The following is a 20,390-nucleotide window of genomic DNA, read 5'->3' as shown; positions in this document are numbered from 1 at the left end:
TCCTCCAGATTGATTGAGTTGGTCGCCTAAAATATAATAGATTTTATTAGTTTAATCGCAACACCAACAAAGAATCTAGGAAAATCAGGAAATCAGAATGCCTAAAATCCTGTAAAGCTATATGATTAGGTAGCGATTCGACCCACTTTATGATAGAGTTAAAATCTTAAATCGGTTCAAAAAAAAAAAAAAAAAAAAAAAAAAAAAAAAAAATGCCTATGCAACCATACATTTTAAGATTAATATTCTACCAATAAAGGAATTTTAGTTGCAAATACCTCTAGATACGTGTACAAATGTACAGCCTCTTTCTGAAAATTAATATAGAAAAATTAAAGCATGGATACTTACATGAAGACGCTCTGTTTGATCAAAGATCAACGGACGGAAGCCAGGACTTCCCGACGGGGTGTCCAATCCCGCAGGCACATTACTTCCAGTAACTCGATCCTCAGTGGCAGACAGGCGGTGTACAGCAAACAGCCCAACTCTGGATCTCACTTCGGCTGGAGTCGATGGACTAGCAGAGGGAGCCTAAAACAAAAAGAAAACATTAAAGTCTTGATCTAACATTCAAAACCCCAATGAGAAACGTGCGGCACGAGCAAACTCTCAACCTTCCCAGAGGGAAATAATATTAGGTTGCTAATTAAGATTTTAGTAAATGTTAACTGGTATCTCAATTTAATTGCGGTAACCGAGCGGATTTCTCTGGCGACATAAAACGACGACAAACGGTGAGCGATATATATGGAAGAGCCGAAAGTCAACGTTGAGGAAGTGAGAATAAGACAGAACAACCCTGCAACATCATGATGCTTTATTAGACAAAACGGGTGGCTAGAAAAAAAAAAATATACAAAACAGAAAAGAAATATACAACAGAAGAAAACTCACCTGTGTATCTGACAGAATATCATCCATCACAGAGGACGCGGCTTCATACATGCCTGTATCCGACGGCTCCACAGTTGGCGACGTAACTCCAGATCTAGTCCTGTTGGTCCTGTTACCGCAGTGAAGAAGCTCAATGGTCCTGACGCCTATATTACGGAGGCGCGTACATACATCTCTTATCCAGCGAGCCAGCGACCTGTCTGAGGTGTTGTCTAAACGTGTTAGAGTCTCAAGCCCTACAGCACCGAAGAAGACCACTATGAGAGCACAAGAAAACAAGCCTAAACCCAACAACATGTTAATTAAGCCATCCATGTTGAGTGCGTCCAGACTCGTCTTCTGGTCTCTCCTCGACTCGGCAGACCCAGAATCACCTCCAGCAACATCGTCACCAATGTCACCGCAGGAGTTCTGCATCACCGAATTGAGGAGAGACCAGATGATTTGTATCGTTCTACTAAGCATCAGTGAGAGATGCTTGTTGCCAAACATCTCCCCTTGATCCCTTTCGGACTCTACAGTATCAAAAGTACTTGTACTCCCATAGTCATCAACGTCAGCAAGGCTTGGCATCCCAGACGCGTCGCTGTACACTGAACTCGAGTCGTCTAAGGAGTTTTCGAGAAGCGAGGAATTGGCAAGAGTGGCCGCAGCCGCTCTCATCGATTCCTCGAATCTTTCCTTAATATTCTGATGCGCGTCCAGGCTGTCAGGAATATATATTATGAGCGGATGTAAATTTAAAATAGAGGACTAGTGATTCTGAAAGGCAATATAGTAAAATTAATTTTATGAAAAAGATTGTACACACGAATATTTTCTTTTAGTATTTTAAGCAACTATGGTTGAGCTTCCTAACCATTAAAACTTTGATTTATCATTTAAAAGTAAAATTCTTTAAGTTAAAGAATATGTAATTAATCTTACATAATTCAACACTTAAAAAAAAAAAAAAATAGCTATCGTTAAGCTATTCAAACATTAAAACTTTGATTTATTCATTTATAAGTAAAATTTATTTTAGTTAAAGAATATGTAATTAACCTTACATGATTCAACGCTTAAAAATAGCTATCGTTAAGCTATCCAAACATTAAAACTTTGTTTTATTAGATTCAATTAAGTTAAAGAATATGTAATTAATTTTACATGATTCAACGTTTAAAAATAGCTATCGCTGAGCTATCAAAAACATTTTCATTATGACGTATCAAGCAACTAAAACTTATGTACTAGCTAAATCTGAATATTTTAAATGACTTTAAAAAAAGGTACCTACGATAAAGCTAGCTAAATATAATTTTTGTAAGCGACCATTTTAAAACAAATATGGTTGAGTTACTTGTAACGTAAATAACCTATCAATTAGCGTCATTATAATTGAATTAAGTAAAAAGAAAATCTTATTTTAAAACCTATAGTAAAATTGTTTTAGAAGATTTGAGTCAGGATTCAATAAATTTTGATTATAAAAAGGGACGCTGTAATCAAATGTTAAGACGAATAAAATGATGGAACATATCTGTATCAATATAAGTTTTGCTTACGATGAACGAATTTAACTTTTGCAGACGGAAAACGTAAACAAAACAAGGTACGTCAATTTACCTGATGATTCAGATATGTCCTATCAAAACTACAAATATTATATAAAACAAAATTGTCATAGATTGAAGACATACCCATATTGCTTCTAACCCACTTTCGATCAAAAATATAGTGATAAAGGCCTTATCGACGAAGAAAATAAGATTCTTGGGTCTTAAATAGAGGCTAACGAATGCAATAATGGGCATATCAACAATCTATAACATAAAAACATTCATATAAAACAAACGGGTTACTATATTTTATCACTTTTATATAAATTCTCTTGGAATTTAGCGGTAAAATTAAACACTCGAACGCAAGCTCCGCTCGCAAAGACAATTATTAATAAAATGAGCATAATTACTGGGCCGCCAGCTTTTTATTACCTCGCTCAAATCCAACCCCTATCACTTTTGACCGCCCAAACATAAACAAAGGGTTGACAACTTATTGTTACGTAAAAATTTAATTACGGACGTCGAACGATATATTTCATAGATATTAGGTCTAAAAGGTATACTTGACAGCGATGTAATGTAAGACATTAGTCTTTAAAATGATTAAAATTTATTCGTGTTAAAAATAACATAAATACAGCTAATGCCAACAATGGTATAAACCATATGTACATATACAAAATATACAAACAAGGGTTACCAACTATTGTTAGTAAATTCTTATATACATATATACGAGTAATGTAACCAAAGAAATTAATACGATATGTAAATACTAATTGTACTTATAAATTTTTATATAAAATATTGTTTAAATTCAGGAAACAGTTATATTTAACAGAAATAGAGATAACTAATCAATCCATTATAGGTCTATCTGTAACGAAAAGAATTTCTAGAATATCCCAGGGATAAAATGATTAATAAAAAGATTATTAAACGTTCTTTTGTTTAGATTACCATAGCCAGGATACCCCAAGGAACCGGTTGGAGCACGCGCACTAACTCTTTTTAGGATCTACCATGGACCCGCCTGGAGATAACCTAGATGATCATGGAGTATTGGAGCCCTACCACCACCCTACCTTGGACGGATTGCGGTTGTGTTCCTGTCAATACCTTGACGCTATAGATGAGAACAACAACATTACCACCACACCAGAGTACGATGGATTCTCAGAGAACCTGTCCATCACCATCAGGAATTTCTTGTTAAATACAGCCCTGAATACCAGAGAAGACAGTAGAGTGGAGACCGATAGTGACATTAGCTCCAGCAGCACACTATCCCTCTCTACCAATGACCTCAACCAACTCTACTATGACCTGGAAAATCACTCAATCACCTTGGACGAGAATGGCAACGAGGTAGCACAAGTGGATGCCCTTGGCTACATATCTACCTCACCCCCAACCTCAACCTACACTTCAGAAGAGAGCATTTCACCACCTAGTTCAGCATCAGAAGAAGCTGAACTATCCAGAACAACCAACGCAAAAACATTTATTGATGTGACAATGTTAGATAAGACTAAACCCCTCAAGAAAAGAATGTATTCTATTTGGGAGGTTTATCATCTTGTATACCCAGCTATGAAAATACGCAAAGCTTACTTTCTTAATGGAAAGCGTATTTAACTTAGCTTGGAATACATTTATAGTTTATTATATATGCCTATATACTGGGACTACTAAACTTTTTCTTTTTCTCTTTTTTCTTTTTTAACAACTTACCCCCATTGGAGATGCGATCCTCAATTTTCAAATTCTTTGAACGTACATATGAGACTTTTACAGAAATGCTTCGCATCCACAACTATCTATCTATGCTTGATATAAAGTCAACACTTTATAGAGCATATTATGAATATTTGATTGACGCGTGCCCCGCAATTATCTAGTAGCACTCAGGGGCAAGACACAATTACTTTAGCTAGGCCCAAGGCATTATTTGTATCAATTTATGCATTCATAGGCCTATCTTTACCTATATGACACCATATATGGGTAACGCTAGCCTATTCATGGTAATCTGTATGTGATTTGCTAATAGTATATGTTTATTAAAGATATTATGTTTATAGTTAATGTAATCATATAAACAACCAGTACAAGTATGTATGCCTACAACCATGCCTAATTTACGTCACATATTAACACACAGATATTTAATTGCACAGACAAACACTAAAATCCTGGTCCAGAGCTAATGTTATAGCATGTACCTCTTGAATTTATTCAGTTATTTATTAACTCTCCTACCATCAACTTCTCTTTCTGGCTTTAAAAGGTAATGACTTAGTTGTTTGGCATGCATTGTAGTTTAAATTTAGGCCCCTTAGTACTTAGCATGAATTGAGCTCAGGCCTTATGTTAGAATCCTAACACTTAGCACAATTCACTGCTTGGGACTTAGGGCACATTTCTGTCCTACTCTACTTATAATTTTAACACTTATCCTGTAAATATTTTCATACTTAACTTATGCACTTGTAATATAAATACACTTTATAAAAACATTTTCCTTCCTTAATACTTAATGCGCTTATATAATTCTGATCGAATATCAAAACCAACCATTTATTCTTAGGTTAAAGCAACATAATACTTCGCGTGGGTCTTTTGTTGAGCTTCCACCAGCTCAACCAAATTCGTATTATACTTGTGGGAATAGAGGGTTAAGCATTCTAAACAAACGAACCGACGATGAGAATGTCTATGTGTATTGCATTAAAATTAGGATTTAGTAGTACTCATAGAAGAGCGGTCTCCATACCTAAATATGGACAAACGCCCCATTCGCACACACATTATTTGCGTAGCTACTCTAGAAATTGTTGTCTGTCTGTTTGGTAGCTTTTCTAAATTATACTTTTTGTCCTAATATAATACAAAAGTAAAATTATATATTTCCACATGTCTTTCTAAAGGTGTTTATGCTTTTTCATTGGGAACGGGAATCAAAGAAATGCTACTAGTAGGATATAAATATAAGTATTTCTCGTATTCATTCGAATCCGGTGGATAGGAACCGGTTCTCATCCATACGAAAAAACTATGTCTAGCATCGTATTATATCCAGCTTTCTACGAATACAAACATGTACAATCATAAGATTAAAACCAGCTTTTTTTAGCCCGTGCCTACGGCATCTAGGGGCTAAAAAACTGGTTTTAATCTTATAATTGTACATTCTATATCCGCGGAAAGCCGTTTGTAATACGATGCGAGAAATAACTATTCTCTAATATTTGTCATTGGAAATATATATGGAATTTACAGCAATTCTTATAGCAATTATAGGGTTGCGATGCTTTAAGAGGATAATTTAATGTCACTAGGGTTATAAATCAATAACGATTTAAATTAATGATCAAATATGAAGCTTTTTATAGTGCCTAAAAGTTTCCAAATGTATCCCCTTTTATACAGGCACTATAAAGAGCTTCAGCGCCCCTATTTTAAAATTTTGTGATCTATATGATTTATTAAGGCCATAACTGTATGTTGGTGAAAATGGTCAGGTAGGACTGCATGCTGCCGTGCACGAGGCGCGCAGTTGCACATGATTTAACATTACATTACAAATGTAGAACAGATTTGCTGTTAAAATGAAGAAAGCAATAAAATGATAAAGTAGTAAAGTTTTTTGTATTCACACTTAATATTTGAAGAATGTAAACATATTTCTTGGACTAAAAAAACATCAAGAAAAAAATCCATTTGGATCATAACTGGTTCAAAAAAAGCAAATTAAGTGCCATGCATTTTTTTGTTCATTAGCTCAGACGAATGGATGGATTGGCCCTAGTTCTAGAGTAGCTTACACTAACATCAAAAAACAAAGGGTCTATCTTTTTAAAGGGTGTTTTAATCGTGGGTTTTATCCATGATCTTTTTATGGTGGTATATTAAGATACAAATTGCATAAAATGACCCATTGTTCTTAAACTTGAAAATAGATCTTAAAAACTTTGCTAGTTTCCTCAGTGTTTGATTTTGACTTTCCCCCCACCTACTGAAAGAACGAACTGACCAATAAATCCATGTAAGCAACCTAAATTGACGACAATTTTTTCCCTGCCTTATTATTCATACTGTGTAAACAGTAACCCATACAGATCAGGGGGGGGGGGGCTCCAAGCCCCCCCCCCCCTCTAGTTTTTTCAATCTCATTTTTTTGTAGGTAAGATGGAGAGCTGTAACTTCATGACTTTTTAAGTTTAGTAATTATACGTCGGCAAGAGTTGATTTTATTAGGATATCTGGTCTGTGTCGGTCGTGGTGTCCGGTCAAAGTCGGTTGGGTAGCAAAAAAAAATAGAAAAAATTCTAAATAAGTCTTAATTTCTACATTATGACTTTTGTGTATAAGGTAAAAACCTAAAAATTTTTTGGTGAATACTTAAATATCAATGACCTTCTAAGAAAAGTGGTGTTATGACCGTTTAACCGCTCCTTGACCGACTTTATGACCGGCTTTTACTACAGACATATATCATGAATATCGTGGCTTCTATTACAGCTAGAGACCTATATTTTTTTTTGGTAAATCCTTGAGCAATAATAAACAGATAAAAATATTAATTAGCGCCGCCAACCGCCGTTTTACCGCCGTAACCGCCGAAAATGGCGGTCTCCGTTATTTTCCGTATTCGGCGATGATCAGAAAAATTAATTTTTTTGTTATGAAAAATAAAAGTTCTTCCTAAAATTTGGTCACCCTAGCTGCAAAATTGGCCGCTCTACAGCTGTTTTAAAATTTAGCGGCTGGCCGCTAAAAAGCGGCTCAGGAGCGGTCTGACTGCTATGACTAGAAAAAGTAATTTTCTCTAAAAATACACATGAACCACCAGAAAAAAAATTTACGTCTTTATCTGGACCAGGAGCCGAGATAGAGGGGGGGGCTCTTGGAGCCCCCCCCCCTTTCCCCCCCGATCTATTAAGGTGGGAATTGGGGCCCGATCTGTAAGGGTTAATTGTAAATCTTGGAAAAGACACCGTCATATTTAAGATAATAAACAGCTATAAGTGCAAAGTGCAAAGTAATTTTCGCATTAATAAAGGTAAACAAAAACATTATCTCACTTATTTGGTTTTAAACTTTGGAAACTTTTATTAAATTTTAATTGTTTGTTACAAAATGGTAGTGTTTTAACTTTTTTAGAAAGGATTTTGTTCATAAAATTTTAAGAGATGTGTACATCAATTTGTATAGCCTTAAGCGTAACTTTAATAATATGTCCAAAGAGGCAGGCCAAAGTACCCAAAGGTTTAAATTCACATTCGTTGACCCAATAACTTTGGGTACTTTTATTGTGATTTAATTAGTTGGTTCTAAACTAGCCTTGTCCTAACCTTTCAATAAATAGTTTTAATCTACAGAAGGGATAATTTTGTGTTACCATTGGGGATCTATTATAATTTATTATCCATTGTCTTACCCCATAAGATCCTTTTTTTAAGCGAAGCTTTTCTATAATTAGGGTAGGTCCGTCCGTACGTCCGTCCGTAATGGATAACTTTTTTCAGTAATTTAGGCATGTTAGAATTGTCCTATAGATTTTAAACTTTGCATGGTGATTCCTATAGTAGTTAGGTACGATTTAAAAAGCGTTGCAACTCTATAATCAATAACAGAATGTTCGTACGTCCATTTAAAACACGTTGATTTTTTTACTTTTTTAACAACAAATTTTTATGTGATTGAATTATCCGATTGGTCTGATTTTTGATATACTGAATCCTGGGACAACAAAGTACAATATAATAAGCGAAGCAACTCTATAATCAAGTCCTAAAAATGTAAGTATGTCAATAAACATTATTCTGTATCAAGCAGTTTTTCAACAAATTTACTTACAATTTTGGTTCTACTCTTATTCATTTATATTCTGATTATTCAGTTCTGACACTATACAAGTGTTAATGTCTGTTCTTCCTACCGTTCAGATGTTGTCATCCTTGTTTAAGTAGCAAATGAAGGGGGGTTTCATAGAGGCCTAATTTGACAAAACGAAAATGTTTAAGATCCATTTTGGTTAAGCTACCTATTATGGTATAAAACAACTGCTAATACGTTTTTATGGAGCGTTTTGTTTCTTTATTTCTTTACTTTAAAGGATTTTATGATGTTATTAAAAGTGCTTGCTTTTAGAATAAGTACAAATGTTTTTAGTTAAAAGCTACACTATAACTCATTATGTTAAAATAAGAATAATAAAACCACCTTGTTCGATTTAAAGTAGTAGAAATCTTTATATGAAAGTACAATGGTGATGTCTGTCTGCCTGTTCTGATAAATCTATCTGAGCTCAAACCATTTGGTTCTCCTTTACAGTGTAGCTTCTTAAATGTCCAAGGTAAGTTTATAACTATTTTGGGGGAGGGTGTCACGAACCTCACAAGAGATGATAAATACTATGTCCTTCTAAAAAAGTTAACAGACTTTTACATTTTATCAAATGATATCATATTGGCCAATATGACTTTGTGAAATACCCCATCCAATTTTAACCTCTTTTTATAATGACATTAGGCCAAATCCAAAATCTCTAATCCTAGAGAAAGTCAAGGAAAATACCAACAAACTATACGAGCATTACAGACCAACTAATTAACCAACCGTTAAATTAACGTGTAGGGTAGCATCGCTACTAAAAATAATTATATTTGATTAGCTGCATCTATTCTTCATATATATAGCGCCTAAAAGTCAATGACACCGCCACTATTGTATCTAAAATTGCTACTGCACTTTTAATAAAAGCAATCAGGGAGTAGGGGTTACAGAAAAAGGTTCGAAAATATAAAAAAAAAAGAAAAAAAGTAGGTTTAATTAAAAACAAGTTTCGGGTAGTTAAGCTGCTTTATAATTTATCGCATATGTCCTTCTGTCTGCTCGCTTTTTAAAATTTTCGTATTTAATTCATGTTTGTCTAAAAAAGTTAGGGAAAGAAGAAAGGGGGAAGGGAAAAACTAGCATTACAAAAGAACAGACGAAAACATTCACTAACAGAGTAGCTTCACTACTTAAAGAATGATGATTCTACGTGATTGACTGATAAAAATTCAACCATCCCTCCATTCCTTATTTGAAATAGCTGCTGCACTTTTGAAAGCAAAAATCAACAGATGGATGTTTGTCAAAGTAGATTTATAGAGTTGCTTTTTTATGCAATTTTAAGAAAGGCCAGGTTTAGAATTTCAGAGTTAAGCCAATGGACAATAATATAATGTTTCCCCCTTATTTTGTCATAAAATCTACCTAAATTTTTTGTTTACTTTAATACTCACTAGCGACTACACCCCTAGAGGCCTCTAGGGAAACATAAGGGGTGGGGGCGGTTAAAAAAATAGTTTAAAACCTTCCCTGGACCTATAGGAAATTTCATTGTTAGGGAGAACCTTATTGGTTCAGTGGTTAGCGAGATCCTTCTAACAGACAAAAAATCTTACTACTTTATATAATAGGATTGCCAATTTACCCTTAAACAATACTGTGCTACTAAAGGCATTATTTGGGAATATGTATGTACCTATTTTATTATAAAATCTTTGAATAAGCGGAATAACCATCAATATGTAATGTATAGATAGATATGCTTACTTTAAACATGAACAATATAAGGTGCTAATATTTAGTATACTTTGTTTGGTCAAGCTGTTTATGAGATTTTTGGATACAGACAGTCTAGAAATATGATTATTGGTTAATCTATAAAAAAATCCGCCTTCTAGTAAATGCGCCCTTAGCATTAAAGGGCTCCGTATTTGAATGGGAAGGATGGGGAAAAAATTAACATAAAAACATAAGAAGACTTAATCTAAAAATAAAACAATCTAAAACAATCCCAGGATCTATGTGAAGCTTCCCTAAAATGGAGAAATCAATTGGTCCAGTAGGTATCGATATCTTAAGCAACAGACAAAAACCTTACTGCTTTATATAAAACTAGCGGCTTCGCCCCTAGCCTCTAGGGGCTTTGCCCCAAGAGGTGATAAAAAAAATTATTTTTATTGTTTTTAGTGAGAGAATGTTGCTATTCTTTCATTCAAAATAAATGCTGGAATAAAAAATATTTTTTAACAAAGGACCTAGGAAATCTTCAGCAAATAAAAAAAAAAAAAAAAAAAAAAAAAAAAATGGGGGGGGGATTTTTTTGTTTTTGGGGGGGTTGGGGGTGTCCCACCCCCCAAGAAAATAGCTTAAAACCACCACAGGACCAATAGGTATATACCCTGAAGAGTAGAATCCGATCGGTTCAGTGGTTACCGAGAACATAAGCTTCAGACGGACAGACAGACGGACGGACGGACGGACGGACAGACATCATTCTACTTTGTATTATAGAAGATGATAAAATATTTAGTGCCAAACTTGGTTCTTTTTAATGCATATGTACCAAAAGTGCAGCTACAAGAACGTCCATACAAAATAGCTAAAATTTCATAGTTTTATAGCAAAATCAGAAACCACTAGCCCTATAATGACGACTAAATAGTTAAACATCACGCCTTCAATAAAAGCAAATATAAATTTTTGATTTCCTTTGTTATGACGTTGCTTGACAAAAACCTATAAACTATCATAACAAAAAGCATACCATTTGATACTTTTTTAACTGCTACAAATGAACACTACTTGCAGATGCAATACCCTATTCCTATCTTTTCTTTTCCCTTCTCTCATTTTTACATTTTACCCTTTTTTTTCAATTTAGCTGATGAGCCATTGAAGGCTTCGAGTGTTTTTTCAAACCTACAAAAATTTATCAATAAATTGAGAAAAGTATAAAGTATATATAATGGACAATAAAGAGATGTACAATCCTTATGATAATAAACAAAATCACCCTTCTTTCTTAAATTCATTGATTGGTACAAAAGTTTGGACACTGATTAAATAAAAGTGCCCAATGTGTTTAGGTTATTGAATGAGAGAACGTTTTTTTATATCATTGGGTACCAGTATATTTTACAGTCCAATATTCCATCCCTCCCTGGTTTCCTATGCTCAATTAAGAGATTTTTATATACTCTTATATTGGTCCTTTCAGGGGCGTCCAAGCTTTTTTATTTGGGGGGGGGGGTAAATCTTTTTTAAGGGGGGGGGGGGGGTAATTTGCTTTTGGGGGGTAAAATGGCCGCAAATTTTTTTTACCCCCCCCCAAAAAAAATTTTAACCCCGGGGGTAAATACCCTCTCCTAATTGGTTGGGGGTGCTTACGGCACCCCCAAGGTAGGGGTAAATTTTAAATGGGAGGGATAAAATGAAAAATATTTTAGTTTGGGGGGGTAATCACCCCATTACCCCCCTCTTGGACGTCTATGGGTCCTTTGGCATGCTTTACAATATTCTTTTATGGGTATGATAGATAACTATTCACTTTCTAAGTAACACGCTCCAAATAAAAAATTGTCAGTTTTGAACTAACACCAATCTGAACCAATTTTAAAGCCGAAAATCTCGCACTCACAATTTTGGTAATGGAATAGTTTACATTTTGGATGGGCTAGAAAGTTTTACATTTTTCTTACACCCGCCCTATGTAAACTTTTTATGTGTCACTAAACCTCGATTTCGTAAATTAAAATTATTTCTTTTTTAAGCAATTCTTGTATATAATATCAAATGTCCGTATGTCTGTCAGTTCATCTATGTCCCTTGGCTATGATGAAGTTTAATAGTGAATTTCTCAGCTGGATATCAGATGTTTGTAAAGATTCCTATGACAAATTAGCATCTACTTTGTTCTTCCTTTTATAGATATTTAGGAATGGTTATTTTTCTTAGCTATATAGTAGATGAAAAAAAAACTTCATATACTTTGTTTTATTATGCCAATTATAACTCTATGACATTTATTTTATTTTTCATGGAAAATTGTATAAAATATGTCGAGATACGATTTATGATTTTCAGTATATCTTAGAACAGGTTCTAATCAGGCGGACAAACTAATTGGATTCAAAGATATACTGGAAATTAAATTATCTGCTGCTATTGGAGATAGTTGCCTAAAATTTGCCCGTATATCCGTCTGTACTTCGCTACTTTTGTATGCTTTCTTCCTTTCTTCCATAAGAATATTAACATTTTGTAGAAATATTGTGTCTAAGTAAAGTTTATATACTTAATAAAAATTAGAGAGGGCATTTTTTACAGCTGTATTTTAACACTTTACTTGTAACTAGCGGCTGTGCTCATAGTATCTAGGGGCTCCATATTTGAAGCAGAAAATAGCCTAAAACCATGTCAGGACCTATTAAAAGCTTTACTGTAAAGGAGAACCATATCGGTTCAGTGGTTAGCGCGATCCTTCGCTACAGACAAAAAAGCTTGCTCCTTTATATAATAGGACTAGCGGCTTCGCCCCTAGCCTCTAGGGGCTTTGCCTGCCAGATGCAACCACTTTTTTCGAACATATTAAAAAAAAAAACATATTTTGGTGCTGCGAACCATAATTTTATGGGTTATCCATAACGCTTTCTTTTCAATCTTTTAATATTTTTTTTTTTGGGGGGGGGGGTTGGGGTTGGTGGTGTCCCACCCCCCAAGAAAATAGCTAAAAACCATCACAGGACCAGTAGGTATATTCCATGAAAAGTTAAGCCCATTCGGTTCAGCGGTTACCGAGATCTTAAGCTTCAGACGGACAGACAGAAATCGTTCTAATTTGTATTATAGATTGCTGCTCTACTTGTGAAAACGATTGTTCTTTTGTTATACATATATAGGTATGGGATCATGGGATTTATCGGTTAAAATAAAAGTTTTTTAATCTATACGCCTGTGTATATATGCATTAAAAGGACACTATATTCCTTAAAATTTAAAGATAATTTAGAAAAATCATCAAAAAATAATTTAGAAAAATCATCAAAAAATAATTTAAAAATCCTCCAAAAAATGTTAACGTTAAATATTTCACATAAACTTATCATATTATGTGTATGCGTGTTTGTCCAGTAGTATCTCTAAAATAGCTGGTCCCTAGGGTCAACCACTTCTGCATGTTATGATCCTATGAAGGTTTTAAGCTACTTTTTAAAGGGAAGGTTAATCTATCCATCTACCAAAAAGTGTATTGCATTTCCTTTTGAAAACTGTATGGTAAAGTAAAAGAGCGTAGTATCTCTTCAAGTTTCTGTGTGTATATAAATGTTTTTGTGTATCTGATTAGGTATATTGAGACCATGAGCTATGAGCTAAAGGGTTAGGGACAACTTTTATAAAAAAAATATTACAAAAAATGTCTTATACATTAATAGTAGCTGTCTCAGTGTCTATAGTGCCCTATCAAAATGGGGATATATTTCACTGCTTTTGGCCTACCTATTCTATTGGCGTCAGGAAATACTTTATACCCAATATCTTTTCTAGGGGGTTTCTTTCCCCATTTCCCTTCTCTTTCCCTATACTATGACGTCAACAGAATAGGTAGGCCAAAAGCGGTGACATCTATCCCCCTTTTCCTAGGGCATTAAACACAGCTACACACTTGTAAATACTATAAATTGATTTTAGATTTTCTAAGCCTCGCAAAGATTTTAATGACTATGTATTATGTAAGACTTAAAAAACCCTAACTCATAGGAAATTTTATGGGATTTGACCCATAATAAAGCTCAACAAGTTATTTTAAGGAAAACCTTTTATGATAATGTTGCCTTTAACCAATACCTGAATTAAATTACAGAATACACGTCCCAAGTTTGTTTTTGTTGGTAGCTAAATATATTATATGTCCCTCTTTACTCTCCTATTCTTTCCTCTACTACATTCTATTTTACTCATTCATCCATTGCATTGTGGAACATTGGGGATAACTCAGCAAAATGTACTTAATAACTAAATAACTAATAACAATCATAATAATTACGACATTCATGCATTTTCCAGTATGACTTCGCATCCGATTAATATCTGCTGGAAAAAGACAATTTTCCACAAATATTATAATGAAAATCAGAAAATTAATACCAGTGTTGTAGCCAGCCCTTTTAATTTTTCATTTTAAATCAGTTGATGAATTATTTTCCCTTCTGGTGTTTAAAGTTTTGCCAAGGATTTTAATTCAATGTTCTCACCTATACGCGCCTAACTTAACATGTAGTAAGTATGAAATCTATCCATTGTTTTGCTATCCTCATCCCACACCTTTCAAAAAGATGTATATATAAAAGGCCACCCTTTAAACCTATATTCAGGACAGGCCGAAAAAAATATTCCAAAAAATAATTCGCTGTTTTATCACACAAAAAATGAAATATAACATGCCCATGAACTATTTGAAAGCGTCCTGAAAATTCCTTATTAGTGCAACTAGATTCCTTTGTAAACCTCCAGAAACGGGAATGTTTTCAGATAATACCCTAAAACCATTTCAAGACAAGCTCCGCTAAAAACAATCAGAACAGCCATTTACGCTCCAATTCCAAATATTTCAGGATAAATATCTCTATCAATGGTAAAAATCCATCTCTTTTATCTAACACAAAAACGCATTTTGGCTTCCGAACAAACCCTTTTTCTCGCCTGCCTCTATATCTTTCAGATACAGTGTTCATAAAAATAAGCTAGTTTTTAGTAGAATAGAGAATAGCGCGCGTTACATATCCAATTTAGCTAATTATACTAATAACTAAGTTTTAAAAAGAAAAAGGTCAATTTTTTCGAGGGGCAATTTCCCATACAAGGGTGGTAACCCTCTCCATAAAAGTTATGACTATGAGAAGGTATATAGTAAAAGAGAACCATATCGGTTCAGCAATTGGCGATATCCTTTGGTGTAGATAGACTCTTAGACATCCTGTTAATTTTATAGAAAATATGATAAATATGATTTTAACATGCATGAATGATAGATTTGCCCACATTCTGACCGATACTGGAATAACACCTAACTTTCCCATGAAAGTTGGTTATATGCAAGGTGATAGGCCAAGTCCTAACATTTTTAAAATTGCCCTAACTCCTTTATTACTTATTATATCAATTAACAATGAAATTGTAATACCAAGAGCTATACCTTTTAAATTGACCGACACAGATACACAGCCAGACCCTGAATCAGCATTTGCCGATGATTGTAATGTTGCATTTACTCCAACTGCCATTGCTTTAAAAACTATTTTTCAAATTCTTACCTACTTTGCACAAGTTTCTAATTTAAGAACTAATGTAAACAAAACCAAAATTTGTATTATAGGTAGGAAGCCATCAAATGATTTTTTTCGGGAATTGGATTTAATTGGTATTGAATTGGTTGATGATTTTGATATTTTAGGTTTACATTTTGATTCAAAACTGTCTAATATGCAAAATAATTGGAACAAAATTGTCACTAAAATGTCAAAAGTTAGAAATTTTTGGGCACTTTTCTACCTTACTACACCTGGAAAAATTGCAATTATAAAGGGATTCATGTTACCTTTACTGAATTATGTAGGGGCAGTTGTCTTTCCATCTAAAGAAATAATTCTGCAAATTGAAAATCTCATTATTTCTTTCTTATGTCAAAGTAGACCAATTGCAAAATCTAAAATCTTTTCAAGTGTTGAAAATGGAGGTTTAGGAATACCAAAAGTAATAGATTTTTTACGCTCTTTAGATATTTTAATGTATAAAAAATCCTTATCTATAGTAGATACTTGGGCTTTAGAAATAAAAAATACTAGATGTCAAGCAAATGATCCATTTTATTTCAATGAAAAATTAGATAAGAATATTAATCCTATTTTATCTAGAATTATTGAATCATATATAATATTTTCAAATTCATTTTGGCTAAACCATGATAACATAAAAGATATGAGAATTTTTAAAAATAATTTCTTTTGTAATAGTGAAAAACAAATTGTAAGCAGGGCAATTTTTACAGAAACAACATGGGTACGCTATGAAAATGATATAAAGTCAATTTGTTTTGGAGACCTGTTAAATATTGATAATATATGTCTAGATTATAGAAACTTTAACATCAAATCAAAGGTCAATTTTAATTACATGGAATTTTTGAGACTTCGAGGATTTGTTCAGCACAATATTGCTTTATATAGGTGTAAACTTTCAAAACCCCAAACTAAAATCAGTTCACTTTTTTTAAAGCCAAAAGTAAAGTCAAAACATTTTCGTTACTTCTTATCAAATGATGATCAGAGGATAGAAAAGTGTAAATCTTACTTAAATAGGTATAACTGGGCGAAAATAAGAGAATTTGACATAGAGAGAGAGCGTAAATGGCAAAAAGTATGGACTTTTTCCTTTTTACCAATAAATATCTGAGAATTCGCATTTAGGTCCATAAACAATTATAACTATTTTAACGCTAATATCTCTAATTTTAGGCCAGAATCTCCAGAATGTACACTTTGTAAGTTGGACCGGAATCTACCCGCACCGAGAGAAACAACACAGCACTTTTTTTTGGACTGTCCCGTCACCACAAACTTTACATCAAACTACTTCACAGAATTTCTACAGAATATGGAATTTAATTTCGAATCAAGCTGGCTGTTAGTAGGAGTCCCAAAAACGCTCACCAGAAACATTATTAATGTAGTTAATATTGAAATTACACTTGTGTTATTTTTTATCTTTCAGTCAAGACTGAAAAAAAAAGATCCCTTTAAATTCAAATCTACGTGAATTTATTTCCTTTCAAAGAAAATTTTTGCTTAAAAACAAAACTTATAAATTAGGATATGAAAAATTAACAACATATCAATTCGACCCTGGATAAATGTCATACTTCGAATATAGAAAGAAAACTACCTGAAAATGAGGGCACTTCTAAAAGTGTTTGTTTTTTCAAATCCATATGTAATATATAATTCCTATACTTTACACTTACAACAAACACGAAATCTTTAGACACACTTAAGTATTTCACCTCAACTTCATCTCACCTGTAGAGTTTATAGGTGGGTATTGATAAATTTTTATAAGTATAGTAGAAAAAAAAGAATGATCCCGAGGATTATTATTTCTTGTTATTCTAACTTTAACCATGTGAATTTAAGCCTGTTTTTCACATGGTGACAGACAAGAAAAATTACCTCATCCAATAGAGGGTCAATATATAACCTACACAATATTCTTGAGGTGAAGCTTTCGGTAGTCTGCCCATTAAAGCATTCTGCAGTTTTCATTTAACAGGCCACACTTATTTATCCAGGGATAGGTATAACAAACAATGGATTTAATTCTAAAATAATATTTAGGGGGCAAATGGAGAGGTCGTCAATATTACGATGTGTTGCCCCCCAACGACAGCTGAAAAACATGTATAGGTTTCGTGATTTTTTTCCCCGAATTAAATTCATTATTGGTATAAGCTGTTATTTATCCATCATTTACAATTTAAAGTTCAGCTTTGTATCCTTTAGACACAGTTTTAATCAATATATATTTAGGATTAGTATTGGCCTGATATTTGTATCATAAACATTTTTTTAATTTCTTAATGACCCTTATTTTTTTTCTAGAACTTACTGAAGTTCTATTTTTTTCGTATAAAATTGACATATTTTGAGAATAGATTTGTTGAATAAGTCTTGACTTAATTTAAATGTACACCTTTTATGATGAACGGCAATTTTTCTTTCTCTTTTTTACTTCTGGTTTACAATCAACTAACACTTTTTTAAAGAGAATATCTTGGAATAATCTTTATTTAATATTGTTATAATAACACTTATAATTCAGATGTAAACGTTTTATGTATATAATTAAGACAAATAAAGAATCAAATAATAATAATAATAATAATTTTATAGAAGCATACATACATTATATGTATTGAAGGGTCTGTGGACAAGTGCGAAGCATGAGTTTGGTCCCTACCTTGGACGAGATGGCGAAGCCGACCAAGTTCCTGAGGCCTGCTATTTTTGATTCTGATACATATATGTATTTGTATTTTGTCACTATTACATATGGTAAGGCAACTTCTAAAAGGAATACTTTTTTCTTTCTTAATGTTACATAAAGGTGTTGCCTCTAAATTGTTTAATTCTAAAAATGTAAAGTAATTTCAACTGCCTTGATTCAAGTCTTTCTATCTCCAATAGCAGCCGAGAAATTCAAATTTCTTCAATATTGTTACGGACTGACGGACGGACAAATAAAGTGAATTTTAAAGTTGCCCTGCTATTAAAGATTTATAATTTTCAGAATTAGCATTGTAAATATACTGGAAGTGCATATTGGTAGCTTGGTATAAGAAGCTTCACTGAAAAGGACAACCATTTCGGTTCAGTGGTTAGCGAAATCTTAAGCTACAGACAGACAGATAGATAGACAAACATCTGCCACTGTTATATTAGAATTGATTTAAAATCCAGTTAGTATTATATATAGTACCAAAAATCACCGCTAGGTGACTCAGATAAAACTTAAAATTTGTTTTTAAAACAGTTCTGATATCATTATTTTAAAATAAATTGTTTTATTTTAAAGTAGTATTCATTTATTTTCAAATGGCAATGTTATTAATTCTAAATAGTTATGTTTTAAAATGATTGAAACAGTATTTTTATTACTTTGAAATCATTGAACAAATGTGACGTTAGGTTGTTACACTTACTTACTTACTTGTATACTTGATGGATTAATCTTCATTGATCCTCTTTCTATTTTCTGTCAGCCGATTCAAGGCTCTGAGAACAGTTAACCAGAGAGGAAGGGGACATTGGGATGGTTATAACATTAGTCCTTAAAGTTTTCTCATTCGTTGCTTAACTATTGGAGTTAAAGGGAAAGGGTCAATTACTGTATCTCCCCATCGCATTGTCCTTGTGCCGTCTTTCAATTGGGTCATTGAAAATTAAGAAATAGCGTAGTATGTATTAACACAGCCAAGTAGCAGGAAATAATTTGGTAGCAGACGAATAAGGTCATTGAAAAAGGAAGGGAGGTAGTTATATGTATACACATCAATTTTTAACAACTTTAGGGGACTTTTGTTGAATTTGAATGGTTGTTTCACTAAGTAAAACATTTGGAATTAAATTCTATAAAGATTTATTACTGTAATTGTTGAAAATATAATTCCTTCATTAGAAGCTCAACAAATTTTATAAGTTTGAAAATCAAACATCCAGATTAAACTGCGCTGAAAAAGCTCATACGAGGTTTAAAATCAATTAATGGGATGATTCTTTTTTACTTTATTGTCGCCACACTAATGTAAGTCTGATGGAAAAAAGTATATTGAAAGCCGTGTAAAAGTTGCGCAGAAATTATGTGTGTATTCACTTTCGCACTTGTATCATATTATCAAAACTGTTTTAACATCACATATTGATTCATCTACTTTACTTTACTCTAAACAATAAGTAATGTAACTGTCTTTTTGGCTATTTGGTAATATAGCAGTAACAGAACCTTAATGCTTTTTATTTTTCATACATTTCTACTCACACATATTATAGTAAATTAAATTCTGTTGTTTATCATACTTCAATGAAAGTAATTGCTTTATATTTGTATGTAAGTCCCTTTTGTGATTTTTAGTAGCGAAGCTACTCTATAATTCCAAATGTCCGTCAGATTCGAATTGGGAGAAACGTGATTTTTTTTCGGCTCCTATTCAAGATACAAGGCTAAAACTTTTTGTTAACATTCCCATCAATAAGGAACAATAGAAATAGAAGAGTAGAAGAATATTCTGAACCCTTTTTTCGTCAAATCTAAGAGAGAACATTCCTAGCAGACAAAAGTATTGTTTACTTTCGACTCAAGCTGATGTGGATTCTTAAAAAATTATAGACTCGCTATTCGATAGTGAGGCAAAATTATTTTTGTGAAAAATCATCCAAAAGCACATTAAAAATCTACAAAAATTAAACAAAATCATATGTTAATAACCCTCTTAAGATTTTATTTCATTTTTGTAAATTTTTTTATTCGATTTTGGAGGATTTTTCACAAAATAATTTT

At 33.0% G+C, this 20,390-nt stretch overlaps 1 protein-coding gene across 1 annotated transcript; it reads right to left on the bottom strand.

Moving 5' to 3' along the window:
- Window positions 1–268: 268 nt before the first annotated feature.
- LOC145331113 (uncharacterized) lies at window positions 269–15,565 on the bottom strand. The gene is made up of 3 exons (XM_080175741.1): window positions 15,478–15,565; window positions 898–1,043; window positions 269–534 (listed from the first exon to the last, which is right to left on the bottom strand). The coding sequence occupies exons 1-3, from the start codon at window positions 15,563–15,565 to the stop codon at window positions 319–321; spliced, it is 450 nt and encodes a 149-aa protein (XP_080031867.1). The 3' UTR covers window positions 269–318.
- Between the last annotated feature and the right edge of the window lie 4,825 nt (window positions 15,566–20,390).

Source organism: Acartia tonsa, chromosome 11 (assembly GCF_053477335.1).
Source record: "Acartia tonsa isolate MP-2025a chromosome 11, ASM5347733v1, whole genome shotgun sequence".
NCBI classification, from domain to species: Eukaryota; Metazoa; Arthropoda; class Copepoda; order Calanoida; family Acartiidae; genus Acartia; species Acartia tonsa.
This window is presented reverse-complemented; position numbering and strand designations above follow the sequence as displayed.

Excerpts from the sequence above, each read along its gene's own strand:
- LOC145331113 (XM_080175741.1), bottom strand. The coding sequence starts at position 15,565 with ATGGCAGTTGGAGTAAATGCAACATTACAATCATCGGCAAATGCTGAT. Across the intron at positions 1,044-15,477 it reads TGTGTCGGTCAATTTAAAAG|GCGTCAGGACCATTGAGCTT; the intron begins GTATAGCTCTTG and ends TCCGTAATATAG. Across the intron at positions 535-897 it reads ATATTCTGTCAGATACACAG|GCTCCCTCTGCTAGTCCATC; the intron begins GTGAGTTTTCTT and ends TTTTTGTTTTAG.